At 41.5% G+C, this 15,971-nt stretch overlaps 1 protein-coding gene across 8 annotated transcripts in view; it reads left to right on the top strand.

Annotated features, from left to right (window-relative positions):
• XYLB (xylulokinase) overlaps positions 1-15,971 on the top strand; it is a 93,669-nt gene that overhangs the window by 69,112 nt on the left and 8,586 nt on the right. For 7 of the 8 annotated variants that reach the window (XM_013182465.3, XM_048062328.2, XM_048062330.2 and 4 more), the window contains 3 exons: positions 3,308-3,395; positions 5,629-5,723; positions 13,612-13,894. In XM_013182465.3, coding sequence (XP_013037919.1) covers positions 3,308-3,395; positions 5,629-5,723; positions 13,612-13,695 — 267 coding nt within the window. In that variant the 3' untranslated portion in view covers positions 13,696-13,894. Of the gene's footprint in view, positions 1-3,307; positions 3,396-5,628; positions 5,724-13,611; positions 13,895-15,971 lie in introns of those variants that run through there. The other variant, XM_048062335.2, reaches the window with a different exon arrangement.

Genomic DNA, 15,971 nt, shown 5'->3' with positions numbered 1-15,971 from the left:
CTTGTGAAATCAGCGTTAGGGGGATGGCACTGGATTTAGGGTGGGGGCACTTAGCCGCTAACAACATATTTGAGTAGTTTTTTTACTTTGCAGAAATGAGCACTGAGATTTAGCAAAGCCTCTTGCTGATGGCGAGAGGCCTCTCACCTAGATTTTGCTATTGCAGAATTAGACCTCTGGGTTAGGATTCATGTTGCCCGAATCCAGTCATCTGTGATGTGATGTCTGTATGCGGTCTGTCACTGAAAATCCTGTAATAGCCAGGGGAGAGCCAGTCAGTTACAGTGCAAAGAAAACGCTGTTTTAACTTATCAGATGCAGGTGTCTCCCTCTGGGTGAGCCAAAGAGCTTTCTGTACTTCACTGACTGCACTGACAAGCTTCCTTTTGACTAGAGCCTCACACACTGAGGCTGGAGGTAGGCATCTGCACCAAAAAGCACCTCTCTTAGTCTTGGGCTGAGTCCTGGCCCTGAAGTTAGTAAGAGACAGGGTGTTTGCTTTCTGTGGATACCAATCCTTTTCCATCAGCTACCGCAAGTCAGCTGTGCACCACAGTCTTTGACAATTGCAGTTGTACAAAGTGAATGCCTCCATTCTCCGAAACCCGAGTTGGAATAAATGGAGGTTGAAGAGCAAAGAGCTCACTTTCTCCTCAGTCATCTAAAATGCATGTTTGTATAACCATAGGGTGTAGAGCTGATTGGGACACAACAGATTTGGCATGTTTTGCCTGTAGATGTCACTTCTCTTCCTCTGCTTTGGTTATTTTGCTCAGGAACTTGACATTGGGAAATTAGCTGATGGGTTAATTGCTTAAAACATTGGTCCCTGCTGAAGTAGTTCTACTAAGAGTATGTCAAGGAAGAGGTCGAATTAGTAGGGTTTGTTTTGAATTTAGTTTAGTTTGAGTTTGTTTTTCAAGCAGTGTTTAGGTGCAAGGGATTCTCCTTGCCGTGGAATGAAGGCAGAGAACAGGATGTTTTTATAACATGGGATTTTAAAACAGAGCTGAAAATTGTGGGGATGAGAGAGTGACTGCTGTGGTGCTTGCTCTTCAAGTGTAACAATGGAGCTGCTTTTAAAACTCATTAGAGGTGTCTTAAAATAATATGATCAATACAGTGTCATCCACTTAATTCAATCACTGGTTAATTGGGTCCTCCTTTTTAATTTAATCAAAACCTCAGAAACCATATCAGTTGCATGAAGAATAACAGCTTCCCCCCTTATCGTGTTCAATTTTGGATAATTTGTTCCAGGGCTACAAAAGAGTATCATTTAATTAATCAACATTCAGTAACTCCTATATTTTATGTAGTAAAGGAGGCAACTTAGGAAAATGTGCTTTAAAAATATAGCCATAGTAGGGCAGCTTTTTTCCACTGTTCTGGGAAGCTTTTTATAACTTACCTGGTGCTTGATTAATGACCACATGAAACACAATGAAATATTTTTAATAGTAAAACCTCTAACAGTTTCTTTTAAAACTATTCATGAGGGAGATCATGGTTTCAAATGACATACTAAAAATATGAACTTTGAATAATTTTAATTTGATAATCATGTGGCACAAGATAGTTATTATTTGTAGTATTACAGTACATGTTAGCATTCAGGATAGAGTAGAGCTGCATTGTGTAAGGCTCTGCAGCTATGCAAAACAAAAGACCTCTGTTGTCCACAGGAATTTACAATTCAAGCATAAGACAAGGAACACCTGTTTGGGATGGAGAGAAGCAGATGTGGGATATGTTGAAACCATACAGTATTACTGGCCAGCAGGATGGGCAGTGGAACCAGCACTCTATGGCCTTATGATTTCCAGAGGACCTTTTAATAGATACTGTGATTAATTTTCTACTTGTCCTCTAGCACTGAAGCTCACATACTGCTCAATGCTTGCTTGCAACTGAAGTTAGGTATATATGAGTGTTAAGCGTATAAGCTCAGGCTTTCAATGAATCCTATTAGCAACAAGTCACTTTTGTTTAAAATTCCCAAAATAGATTATTTTCTAAGGTTTTGATTTGCAGATTTGACCCAACCTTTCAGAGAAAGAAGCGAAATCCTTTAGAAATGTCATATGCAATTTTTCCTATAGCATATATGAATTGAATTCCTTACTCATTTTTTTATGAAGCCCTAGGGCCCATGGTTGGTGGGGCTGTTAATTCCTGGATTGGGGTTTGCAGATGATGAATCTGAATGGTTTGGATTCTTGGACACTGGCCTTATTTCAGCCTCTTATATACCGATGTAAATTGGGTGATACACTGTTGCCTTTGATAAAAGTAATAACCATCACAAGTTAAATCTCAACTGCTACCTGCTTTTTGCATTGCCTAGCCTGAGGGACACCTGCAGACCTCAGGGTGATGAAACCAAAATGTCTGTTTAATTTGGAATGAATTTATTGGCAGTGTTTTCAGAAAAAGAGTTCTTGAACCTCTTTTGTCCCTACCCACATTTGTCTTCATTTTTCCTCTTCTGTATCTTTTTTTCTTATACCTACGCTGTGGGGAATAGAGCATATATTCATTAAATGTGAGATGCCTGGTGTAGATTTCAGTGCAGTGGGTGGAATGGTGCGTGGTGGAATAACTGTAGTGTCTGTCGGATATCATAGCAAATTCTTTGTCTGTACAATTTTCTTTGTATTGCAAAGCAAAGTTGAGAACATGCAGTCTTGCTTTGTCTTCGTAGCTAAGGATTCCACAAGTGCAGGAGGATTCCTAGTGCGTGTAAAGCCTGTGTAACCAGCTCCTGTGTCATTTTTCCTGCTAACCATAATGTGGTGGGAGTGCTGGAGGCAAAGATGACAAATGTAGACCTTCATATTGCTGTAGCTTTTGTTGTATTAAAGCTGAGAACTGAGGAGATACAACTGGCTCCTCTCTCCTTCCTTTCCCCTTGGATCAGCCATAAACTGGATGGTGGAAAAGAGGACCCAGTTGTGGGTTCCTCAGTGGATATCTTTGCCCTGATGTAAGCCTTTGGCACAGGTAGATTGTGTGGGCTTATGAAGGAGATGATGCTCGAATTTAGAGTCCTCTGAACTTGTAGTAATGAGATCTGGAGAGAAATAGGTCTTCATTTCCTGGCTGCAGTTACACCTCTAGGTCAGATTTACCAATACCCCATTGTGTGACAAGTTCAGGACTCGTTGCTTGTGGTGCCTCTTTCCATGGGTACCCAAATGCTTGGCTGGAGTGTACAGAAGTCAGTTGTTTTTCCATGCAGTGATAGGGGATTGCCTATCCTTTGTCTTTCACGGGCATGCATAACTGAAGCTTTGATACTTCTCAGGTCCTGTCTGACGTGTTCAACGCACCGGTGTACACTATTGATACCGCCAACTCTGCTTGTTTGGGAAGTGCTTACAGAGCAATTCACGGTAAGACTGTAAGGAGATACTTCTGAGCAGTCTGGGCGTTTAATTTCAGCTGGTTAATACTTGGGATTAACATTACTGAAAAAAAGGGGAGAATAAAGCTGTGTGGATCTGACTGGAAGGTCACTGAGGTCAAAGGGTATTTTTTTTTTAGTTTAATACACTTGGATCAGGCCCAAGAATAGCATTTACATTATAATTCAAGTCTGATTCAAGGCTGCTTCTCAACCAGGGGAATAGGGCCTGGAAACTGAGATCGGCAGGGTAGGGTCTAGGAGCTTAATGCATTAAGTTATGATCTCCGTGTGTCTTTTCCAAAGAAGAATACAGCAATCTGAAGATGTCAGTGTCTCCTGCAGCGATGGATTGTGGACCAGGCTGTAAACTGGGCTGCTGAAATGGACAAACCAAACAAAGGACCAATCCTAGCAAATAAGATCCAAGAGGGCAGGGATGACAGGACTAGTAATACTGCTAGCTGAGTAAATGTTATTAAACCTATATATATCTTCCAGCTTTTAAACGTCAAGACGTAGGATATACAAGGCATATTGGGCTTCATGCTCAACTGTGTGCACTTTGTCTTGTAAAAGAATAAATCTTGGGATATGTTAGGTTATGCAGTCATTTTGTTCGTTGTACTACATCACTCACTGTACCACGGTGGTCCAAGTCCCAGATTTGAAGGGTTAATGAAGTTGTATTTATTAATGCATGCAGTTGTATGTTCAGGGTAGGCCCTCAGCCATTTAAGAGTTCAGTCCCAGACGGGACATTTTATTAAAGTGTTTTTAAAAGTTTCTAATACCTTAGTGCTAAACAAGTTGAGGAACGTGGATCAAATTGTAAAGTCCTTGTTTAGGCCAACTCAGTTTAGCCTCAGTATTTCTGCTAAGAAGCTTTAGGATTTGACCCTTAAGAAATGGATAGATTCTGCACAGGTTCATACAAAATCCATGGCATTGCAGCAAGCATGGAAAAGATAACATCAGCCATCAGGAAAAATCAGCCAAGTTTTAATTTTAGAAGCCAATTCTGCTGTCACATTAGAACATCTGAAGACTACATGCTCTCGTGCATCTGAAAGCAGCACAGCCAAAAGCTTGAGTCAATGTGTTTAACACAAACAGCATGCTCTCCGCTTTATTTCCAGAAAAGACACAAGGGTTCTGTCAGGCAAAGTATGGCAGGACTGTGAAAACACTACTGTTAGGTTATCGCTATGTTCGAGGCCATAATGGGTTCCTTTTTGCACTTTGGGGGCCAAATCTCCAAACTCTTTACTCAAAATTTGCCTACTGCTTCAGAAGCCACCAGAATCTTTCCCGTTCGTAATGCCACAGGCAAACTCCTTGTCCACGAATAGAAGCGAGCTGCAGAGCCGTCGTTAAAGTTTCTGCAGTTATTTCATATGTATGGAAGATGTAAATTCCCTCTGCCAGTTGGCATGTGAAATCTTGGGGCTTGGTTGACAGAGCATTTGAGGGAAGATTTTGGATGCCATGCTGACAGAGGGACTCCTTCGCTCAGGTACTCTGCCAGCCAAGCCCCCGGGGCATGCTGTGTGTGCTTCTAAATGGCATTTTTGATTGATGCCTTCAGCTGACTCACTGTTGGCCAGGCAAAGGAATTGGGTAAAAGCAAAGACTAGTTAATATAAATGAAATATTGATGACAGGGGCTCCTTAATAACATTAGAGTGTACATCTGCAAGCAGGGTTTTCCACAGTTAGCCTGGGGTTCTTAGCAGGTACAGCAAGGAACTCCTGAAATGCTGTGATTCACTTACAAAGCCAAATGCTATGGTAGAGGGACCCCGCTATTATTCTGCTTTGTTATATATCAATATATTTAATGACTTGTAGCAGGTTTTCTTGACGCTGTTTTCACTTCCTTTTTTTTGGATCACATTTTGTCCTTGAATCCCTTGCTTCCACATACTTCCACTGCTGCTTACTGTATTGTTGTAACCATAAATAATTACTGATATTGTTGAGTAGTGTTTCTGCTGCCTGCCTATTCTCCAGGGTACGAATTGAGTGATTGGCAAAAACCTCAATCACAGAGTCCCTACTTCCCACTGCATTGGAATGTAAGATCTTTCGCCATTTATCCTTCAATCCTGAATGCTGACCTGAACAGGGAAGATCAATATAAAGTATTAATTTGCCAGGGAGTCAAGGCACATCCCTCATCTTGCTTTTTGCATTGATCAGGATTGTGATTCTCATTGCAGGACTTGTAGCTGAGACAAATGTGTCCTTGGCTGATGTTGTGAAATTAGCACCGGAGCCTAGATTGGCTGTTACACCAACCACCGGGGCTGAGGAGGTGAGCAAGCTTGGAAATGTCACTTTCCTTTTCATTTCCTGTCTGCTTCAAAATGTAGTCGTTAACTAATTTTTTTTCTAATACAATAGATTAATTTAAGAATTATTTTGTTGCACAGGTCTTATTGTAAAGATTGATTTCATTCTGGGAGATGCCTAGTGTTGTAACAATGTAGTAATCTGCGTGATCACTCCATCCAGGTCTGAGACGTGTTCTCCTAACTGGGTGTGATCAGAGAGCAGAATCTGCTCCTTAAGGGACAGAAAAAGTTATAGAATAGGTAGACTTTAGATACAGGTCAGGTTGTAACTGATAATAATTGACAAAACAGTCTTTACTTGCTTGCAGCAAGCAGCATTGAAAAAAGCATGGTGGTGGAAAACATCAGAAAAACCCTTCCAGTCTGAAAGAGAGGACAGCAATTCTGTGTCTTTGCTTGTCGCTTGAAGTTGGAACAGCTAATAGCGTGCTAGCTGGGAGGATTCAGTAGTCACAGGTCTTCTTGGGAGCTTGCCCACCCTGGGAATTTCAGCATATCTGAAGGTGAAGCTTGTGCTTCAGAGATAAAGCAAAACAGTCACTGTTGCTAACAGCACGGTTCTTGCCCATATCCCTGCCAAGGAAGGAATTTCAGTCTTGGGCCCTCCAGTGCAACCCTGTACCTCTCACTACTGAGTGCCAAAGGCCTTAGTTTACAACAGCTTCTGAAATACAAAGCCAGATAATAAATTAACAGTAGGATATAGCAAGATTCCTAGAGAATTCGAGTTTAAATTAGAAAGCCCCCATCTTCAGCTGTGTAGAAACTTTTTAAATCAAGACACTTACACTCTTCATTTATGAGATTTGGCTGTGCCCTAACTACAGGCAACAAGGTTTTAAAGCTTTTATTTAAACTGGGAAATTAATGATCTGCCAAAGGTACTAACTCCCAGCTACATGTGTAGTGGAGCACCAGATATCATCATGAGTAATAATAGAAATGATCATGCTGCATTGTGCCTGCCAGCATATTATTTAATTATTAACTGAGATGAAGGAGCTCAGTAATCGAATAGAAGTCCCCTTCAGAAATATTAAGACATTGAATAATTTAAACTTGATTGATCTGATCTCATTTGCTCAACCTTCCCCCCTCATTTTGAAAGATAAAATAATTAACAGCAGTGGCCTGTGCCGCATGTGTTGCAGCTGAAGGCTCCTGCAGGGGCTTCGGGAGCAGCTCCCTGGTGTCTGGTTCAGCTTCCTCTCGCTGCCTTGTTTTCCCCCAAAACTCTCTCTGCTGAAAAGCTGACAGGCTGCCTTTGGTGGAGGTGGAGAGTGCTCAGAGACCTGCTTTTGACCCCCCAGTGCTGCTTCAGCTAGAAAGCTCAAGGGCAGGGAATACAGCTGTCAGTCACAGAGGCCTTGCAAGAGCAGCAAGCACCTTGTGCCCCTGCAGGGGCCAGGCTAACCTAGCTGGAAGGATCAGTGGGGAATTCATTTACCTCTTTCTATTTTACTGTCTGCATAAAATGGCCTGGAAGCTAAAAGAGTTAATTATCTCCCTCTCGATACTTTTCTTCTCCTTTTCCACTTGGTTAAACCTGGCTCTCATAGCACATCTTTTTATTGGTTTTAAATGATGTACAGCAGTGAATTATTGCCCCAATGGATAGGAGTGAATGATAGAGAAGGTAGTGACCAAACAGCATGCAAAGGAATAACCGTGCCTCTGCTTTAGCTTTGCTTGCCAGCTTCCTTCCATTAAAAGGAGCTTCTTGCAATTATGTATTCCACACCATTTTTTTCCTTCCTGTCTTACAATTTTACAGTTGATGGTGGATTCCCTGGCTAGTTTCATGGCTGTGAAACTGCAGAAAGCCAGAGGGCCTGTCAGTAATAGTGTGTTAGCATGAACAGTGCAGTAAAAATTCATAATGTGATGAGTCAGTTTGATTCTGTTTCTTACAGAGCTGCATCTCCCTGTCCCTCCGATTTAATTCTGTTGAGTTTAGAGGCTTTCACTTAAATGACGGTTCTTTTTATAAACTTCAAAGTCATCCTGAGGTTAGGTTCTGTCTCACTGAGGAGCTCTTCTGAAAGAGTCTGGCTAACCAATGTGAAATTGCCTGGACCACTTCCCTACATTTTCTGGACAGCTACAGCTAAATCTTGGCAGTGCGGAGAAAAAACAGTCATAACACAGCAATCTGGTCTGGTTTTTGTCCTTTCTTCCTGGTGGAGGTTGGAGGCAACATGTGCTACATCCTTGGAAGGAGGAAAACCTCCTATAGACAGAGGTCAAATGCGACAGTTTGATGTGGCTGCTTCTTCGGTGCCAAGGCTTATCCATGCAGTAGGACTTTTCAGGAACCAAAAACGCAAAAAGTGTTTCTTTGATTGCCACAGGATTGTTTGTAATAATGAAAGTGATTTCTTTTGAAGGGAGGAGCAGGACACACAAAACAATTCTTCCAGTTCAGTTAAGCTGATGAGCAGGTAAAATAAAGTCACGAGATGAGAAGTAGAGAGCTTGTGATGTGTGGTGAGATAGCAGTGGAAACCGAGGTCCCGTAAGTTGCAACTTGTCTGGCAAAAATGTCACTTTTTGCTGTGGAAGAGACTATTCCAAAGAGGATAAATTCCTCTTTGTGGCTGACCCTAAGCCTCTTAGCTGAACATGATTTCACAGAATATTTGTAGAGTGTGGGGGCTCACCACCTTGAGCTTATTTAGAATTCTGTAGATACCCAAACAGGTCATAAAGAATTCTGGTGGTAATCACTGTGCCAATAATCCTTGGTCATGACTCAACCAGGCTAGCTGAAGTCAGCTATCTGTGGGTTAACCTGATGAATTTCCTTCCCTATTTTCAGAACAACAAAAATTAGTCATCTCACCTCTTTGGAGCTGTCTCATCCCCCAAGGAAAAAGATTAATCAGAACCCACTAAGCACGACAGAAATAACCAGGAGATTCTAGAGCAATAGATATATATTAAAAGACCAAAAGAATGCCTTATTATGGCATTAGAATTCAGATGTATTTCGGTAATCTATTAAAATGGAGTTGTTTAGCTTGTTGGTTAATTAACAAAAAAGCATGAGAGGGGAACATGGTTATCTGGAGTTGATTGCTCGTGTTTATACAAACCATGTCCCTGTGACATAGCATCAGATTTATTGTAATACTGTGTAGGGCTTTGTAGGGGGAAGGCATGGCGCAGTTCACTACCTCTGGATATGTATTTTTTGATTACATTATCGACTGTACTGAGATGTATTAATTCTACAAAAATTCAAGGAGGAAAAACGTGGGAAAATGTGGGCCTAACAGGTTTTCTTGACTTTGGTGAACTGCCTTGTAAGCGTGTGTATTTATGGAAGTGACCCTGTTACCCAGGAAAGTTATAATGACCTATTTATTGATTTGAAATAATGATATTTTTTGTTGAGTTAGATTTTGGAGGGGGATGGTTATTTTCCAGGATTGGTGTAGGTTGGTAATTTAGTGCAAAGTAGGTAATAATAATGCAGCTATGGAAATATGATAATAGGTATCGATGGAAGTTTGATTAAAGTGATTTGTGAAGCCAGTAAATTTTTTAACCTGTTAAACTGATTCAGATATGCTTATAGAATGAATATATGAAGTAGATAAAGAGACTGGGGTGTGGTTCCTTGGAGTCGTCTTCGGGGTATTTCTAGACACTGTCATATCCGTTCTGCTTTAAGCATATTCGTTCTGTGTTAAAAAAGGTGAACAACTGCCATGATTTTAAAAACAAAATATCTGTCTCTCTTGATTTTTTTAAGCAATTCTCTGATGCTGAAGTAATTTGAACGTGGTTTAAAGAAAAAAAGGAACCTATCAAAAGTAGCAAGTGTTTGCAAGGGACTGATTGATTTTAATCTATTCAGGGTAGATTAAATGTACTTGGGTAGATTAAAATTAGATAATCATCAGCATCATCTTTGTAATTTGTAAATTTTGAATTGCTCCAATCATTGGCTAACACAGCATTGCCGGAGACAGAAGGATCCGTGAGGATTGTCACTTGTAATAATTTGTAGCTGGTTTTGCTTGTAGAGGGACAAAGTCCCATTCTTCTAGACGTTGCATGAGGAAATATTAACAGCCGCATTAAGTTTATAGGCTAGTACTGTGGTGAGATAAAATACGAGGATGACATACTTGATTTGGACTAGAGAGCAAGGTACATTTATTTGAACATATTTTCCAGGAAAGGCAGGTCAAGTTTTTCCTCTGTTACACAATGTAATATGTATCATTACTGTTTTCTTATTTATTTGTGGGATTGTCGGAGTGTGGCCAAGTTGTCCCAGGAGTGAAGTTTAGGGTTTGTAAATGAAGCCATCGGAGTATTGCTAATGTTGCAGAGTAGGCTATAGAGATAAGCAGGAGAAAAGGCCATAATATAGCAAGGACAATTAAATTATGGACAATAATAAGGTTCATGTTGTGATACATGTAATTACTTTCGTTAAATATCATGCTCTGATATATTAGGTTTGAAGCTATGACAGAGAGGGAATTTATGTACTTGAGTTTTTATGCATCATTGAGAGTTCTTTATTCCCTTTGGACCTCAATGAGAAAAATAAATCTATATAATTGCCTCAGGAAGAAGGGTCCTGGAATCGCTTAGGAGGAGTTGCCTGAGGTTTTGCAGAGGCAGTTCAGTCGTGGCAGATGTGGAGATGCATCTTTCACAAATGTAGCTGGCTGCATGCTCAGGCCAGGTTCTCAGCTGATGCTTTGGCATTTCTTGCATGTGCTTCATGGGAGCAGTGCTGCTTCGGCCCCAAACTTCATCTGCTGTAAGGTTGGCATGAAAAGCACAGCTTATGAAAAGCTTGAAGCACTGCTGCCCTTACCAGCCATGAGGTATTGCAGCCAAATTCCCTAATGAAGAGGAATTTAAAACTTTGTGCTAGCCCTTTGAACTGTGCTGCTGTTTTTTTCTTTTTTTTCCTCTAACCCCAATTGAAAATAAATAGAGTACAAGAAATGGTCTTGAATTTAGTTGTTGTCTGCATTTTTTTCAGATGGTACACAATGCAACATTCATTTACACTAATGGCTGGGAAGGTTATTGCCAATGCCTGAATTTTGTCAATTAGCAGGCTAAGTGCTTAAGTCCAATAAACAGGAAAAGGAACTGTTATCAGTAAACGTGGTTGTTCATTTATTTTGACACATTTTAATTTAGAGTGATGTATTAACAATAATACTTCCCAACCTTCCAGTGAATGTGCTGTTGTATATTTTGTAAAAACACTGCTGGGTAGGTAATAAGGAGCCTCCTTTCTTAGCAGCTGAGCACACTTGCCCATGCATCTCTGTGGTGCTGAAACCTTGTTGAGAAACACCGAGGGTTTTCCAAATTTACAGAACAGCAAAGTAAGAAATAGCGAAGCTTGATTATAAATGCTTCAGTGAATAAAAGAGCTGGTTTTGTCTGGTATGCTGATACTCCTGGTACAGCTGTAGTTGCCTGCTCAATATTTTGTTTACTGTGATGTGCGCATTTAGCAGAAATGGGAGCAACAATATTCTTCGGGAACATGAAAAAGAATATGTGTATGTACTTCACTGAACACCGAAGGTCCCCGTGTAGTCAGTTGAAAACGGCATGCTGAGTCACGTGGCATTTAATAATAGTATTGGTTTTATTTGCTAACTCCGTAATCTGCATAAACCTCCACGGGCCTCAACATCACTGTCCTGTAGAGAAGAGGAGCTGGGGCACGTGCATGTTAAATGACTTGCCCGAGGCCACCGAGTTAGCCTGTTGCACAGGAAAGAGGGAGTAGATTTCTCTATTTTAATCTAAATTTAATCTATTTTAATCTTAAGTTTAAGGCATTGTAAGACTCTGGTAATCACTGTGAGATGGATTGGAAAAACTGTCCTGAAGAGGTCACGGCTAGAGAACGGTGCTTGCTTGCTGTACGTGCTTCTTCTCTTCTTCCCCTTGATGTACTTCATCTGTTGAAGAAATGTACTTTACCTGCTGCGACATCATGTTGGCGAAAGGGAGAAGTTGATCAAAACAGGCTCCTGCTGCAGAACGTGTCTATTAGGTCTCTCTCACCTGCCCTAGAGGAAGGTGGAAGTGGGACTGAAGCAGTGCCTCCAGGTTTCACTCAGCAGACTGACACTACCCTTTAGGAAGAGGGAAGCAAGAACTGCATTATATAACTGGATCACAAGAACAAAACGCTCCAGTTCTTTATTTCTTAGATGAGAAAATTCTGCAAACGCTTCATGTTTCTTTTCTTTCATCTGAGAAAATGACTGGTGCAGATACTGAGGCCAGTGCAGGACTGTGCACAAAACCCCGCAAGAGCAGCACTGTCTTCTCCTACAGCCTCACAGTTTGCACTCAAAACATCTCCCTCCTGAATTTTTCATGCACATACAGTTGTTGGTTGTGGCTCTTATGTGGAAGAGGATAACATGCCTTTAAATGCTGGATCTCACTTATTGATGAGAGCAGTAATTCAGTTTACTGGGTATGATTCATTGTGGCTCTGTAACCTCTCTGATCCCGGAGCCAGGAGCGAGACTGTCCTGATTATGTATAGCATCAGTGCAGAGGGCTCGTAGACTAGACTGGCGGCCCATAGGATGCAGTGCAGCAGGGATGTGACCTTATGGCATCCTCCTAAGGACTGCTCGAGTTTGTACCAGAGCCTACACAGGCTCCTGGCTGTCCCTTCTTTATGCTAAGGCCAGTGAATGAGGGAAGCTGTCCTGGCGTGGCATGTCAAATTACATTTTTATTAGACAGTTAAAACTAGACATAGGAGATAATGAAGCGGTTTATTTAGCAGATCTGGAAGCATCATAGTTTTAGGTTGGAGCCTACAGTAGGGCTAGGCTTTATTTGGGATTTCTGCTATGTAACCCGGTCATGTACAAGCAGCTCATCTTCTAAGATATGTCCTGTGATGAATTTGAAACAGAAGGAAAAAAAAAAATAAAAGGGGCGGGGGGGGGGGAGATGAGTGAAGCAAATCCCAGCATGGATCTTGCCCATATCCAAAAGCCCAAGACATGATTCAGTGTGGGGTTTTGAATATGTTTGATTCTTGATTGTACTTTTCATAGCCGGAACAATTCTGGATCTAAAAATTCCTGGTGGATTCCAGCTAAAGAAATAGGAGAAAGCTACTCGTATGCTCGGTGTGGTTGTGGAAAGGAGCTGGGGCTTTGTTTGTGCCCTGGGATTGCAGGGCAAGGAGCCAGGCCATGAGCACATTGTAGATGGGGAGGACTGTGGTGTTGGAAGGCGTGAGGGAGAGGAGAAGCTGAAGGAGATAAGAGAGTACAAGAGGGGTGGGAGAGGGAGTGGGAAGTGTTCTTTAGAAAGCCCCAGTCAGCACATTGGCCAGGGAGGACCTTTTTGCAGTGGTATTTCAGTGTGCTAGGGGGTGGCGGCGTGCCTATTAGCAAGGCAGAGGAGGAGGGGACAGAGGCAGCGATCCGTCCCGAGGGAGGGAGGCAAGGACAGAGTTCTGCCTGGGTGGTCAGGACAGCTATAACTGGGGGGGCACGCCAGGCTCGGAGAGGTGACTTTATCAGAGCTGCTTCCTCTGGAACCGATGACTTCTGCTTATAGCAAGAACGCAATCACAATAAGAACAACATGCATGTGTCATAAAATTAGGCTATAAAGGAGACGGTAAAAAGGACGGTGACATTTGAAGAAGGAAGACGCTGCAGCGTTTTCTTTGGTAAATTGGGGGAAAAAGACTTGAAACCTTCAGGTGCCTATGAAGATGCTACATTTCTCAGGTCTGAAGATATTTTTAACTGCAGTGTGATTTAAAAATCTGATTTTTCAAATTAGACGTATTTGTTTCTTTTTCTTTTCTAGCTCTATCGTCCACTTCTGAAAAGATATGCAGAGCTTGAGCAGAAGGTGATCTACAACCCAACCTCTTCTTGTCCTGCGAAATAATAAGCAAACAAAATTTATACGTTGGCTGCAGTGGACTCCCAAGGAGATCAAAAGAGATTTGCTCAGAATTTACTGGAGTTGTTTAAATCATTTTTTCCTCATTGTAGATGAATAATTTTTAAGTGGCTGAGTTGGAGTGTGTTGATGGAAAAAGTTACATTGTGATCAAAACCCTAATTAAAAAAATATCTTATTGTTCTGTGTGTGTGACTTCAGTTTTTCCTGAGCGCTTTTCAGATGGTGCTTGCTGTTTTGGAATAGCTGGCTGACCAAGTCACGTCCCTTGTGTATACGAATCACTCCACCCATCTCCATCAGCTTCGATTCCATGTGTTCAGTGTGCTAGACTCTCTACGTACCCATCTAGTACAGTATCTAAATTCCACAACCTCTTCCACCTACATAATTTATCTATGTTTACATCTTTGCCCACATAATACCAACAGAAAGCTGAAGCATACTCCATCCCGTTTTTCTTCAGTAGGTAGGGGATGTGTTCTGTGAAGGCTGATTAAAGCTTTTGACCGCTCCCTGGGATCCTCAGAAAAGGGGAATTATTGTTACCTGACACTATGGAAAGTCTGCTGTGTGATGGAACGTGATGTGACTGGGTTTTAGAAACTGGAAATCGCAGAGGCATTTGTAGACACCTTGAATTTGCCCTGTGTGATGCCCACATAGCTGCACAAAGTTTTATCTGACAACAGTTTTGAAAAGATGAAAATAAGGGTCAGATGTGAAAAGATTTAGATGCTTTCTTTCTGTTTCATAAAGAGTCAGTTTCATCTCCATAATTGTTTGCAGTTACGCTGTTTTCCTTTCCTCCTTCAGGTGTCACGGCCATGAAGTTCTTTGTTTCATGCTGACTGTGTGTGCAGAAGAAACAGGGCAGGAAGGTCACGGTTTTGTGGTTTTTTTTTTTTTGTTTGTTTGTTTTTGTTTGTTGTTTATTTATTTATTTTTTTATACCAGCAGTATGCCATTTTTCTTTCTTGGAAGTGCTGAGCAGAATGCTGAGCTGTCTTGCTCTGATGCTACTCTTCCACTTCAAATGTTTCAGTCCAGATTAAGTAGATGCTAGCTGAGGAAAATCTCAGAGAAAATACAGATCTTTCTACAGAGGTGTGTGGAAGTCACAGAATTTGAGTGAACATCCTAAATCACCCTCTGCAAGTGGGAACACTTTACTGCACCATTGTACAGTGCCAATATTTTTCCCTTAGGATAAAATTTCTTCTGGGAATAAAGTAGGCTTGTTTTAATGTAAATGACTGAAGTCTTTCTTCTGTTCTTGCAGAAGTTGTAAAGTGCCTAGGGAGCAAGGCAGGGAGCTGTAGGGAGGAGATCTCTCTATTGAGTATTTGCTGGAGATGGGTGACTCAGATTTGTGTTCTTCACCTTACAGCGGGGTAGGAGCACTCACCTTGTCCCTGCCGCATCTCTGCGGTGGGAGTGGGAACCCTTTGCAATGACTCACCTCGTGAGGGGAGGGGGAATGAGCACGTTCCTCCTTTGCTCTCCCTTTTATATATGAGTAGGAACATTGTGAGTATGAACAGTGCCTTTTTTGTTCATAACTGAATAATTGTAACTTCGCTTGATATTAGCAAGATTACTCAGTGGGGTCAAGAATTACATTTCCGAGTTTCTAAAGTAGGTTTCTTTTAAGCAATTGCTTTAAAAGGTGGCATTATAAATACACATTTATCTCTTTTATGTGCTTATTATTCTGAGTCCCAAGGTACAGTGCTAAAACATGTAATACTTCTTACAAGCCTCCACCTTCAGCAGTCGCTCTGTCATTGAGAAAGACTGTGGAAAGGCACCGAGGAATTTGTGAATGCAAGTTAAGCGATGCCTACTAGTTTGTCATCATTAATCATTAGCTGGTTACTAATTGATAGAGGTGGGTTTCAGAGGTGTTTTAGGTTTGTCTGGTTTTGCTGACAGTTTGAGTAGCTCAGCTGGCTTACCAGAGCGAGAAGACTGATGCCTCGTACAGCTTTGTGGCTTTGCCAGTGAAATAAGAGATTCAATTCCTTGCTTAGCTGAAGAAAGTAAGCAAGCTCACGTCTCCCAGCTCATAGCACAGTACTACTAGGCACAAGGACTTTTTTTTTTTTTTTTGGTAGTCAGAGCATCTCTAGATTATTAGCAGTACTGTTAGTGGGGTATTGCTTAGGTGGTTTAGCTACTTTCAGGGCCTGAGCTCTTCTCTGTGTTCAAGGCTGTATTGCAGCCACGTATGTCCATTCCCAGCCACGGTAAGTCATGTT

This window comes from Anser cygnoides, chromosome 2, assembly GCF_040182565.1.
Source record: "Anser cygnoides isolate HZ-2024a breed goose chromosome 2, Taihu_goose_T2T_genome, whole genome shotgun sequence".
Classification (NCBI taxonomy): domain Eukaryota; kingdom Metazoa; phylum Chordata; class Aves; order Anseriformes; family Anatidae; genus Anser; species Anser cygnoides.
The sequence above is the reverse complement of the archived record's forward strand: the minus strand, read 5'-3'. Positions and strand labels throughout refer to the sequence as shown.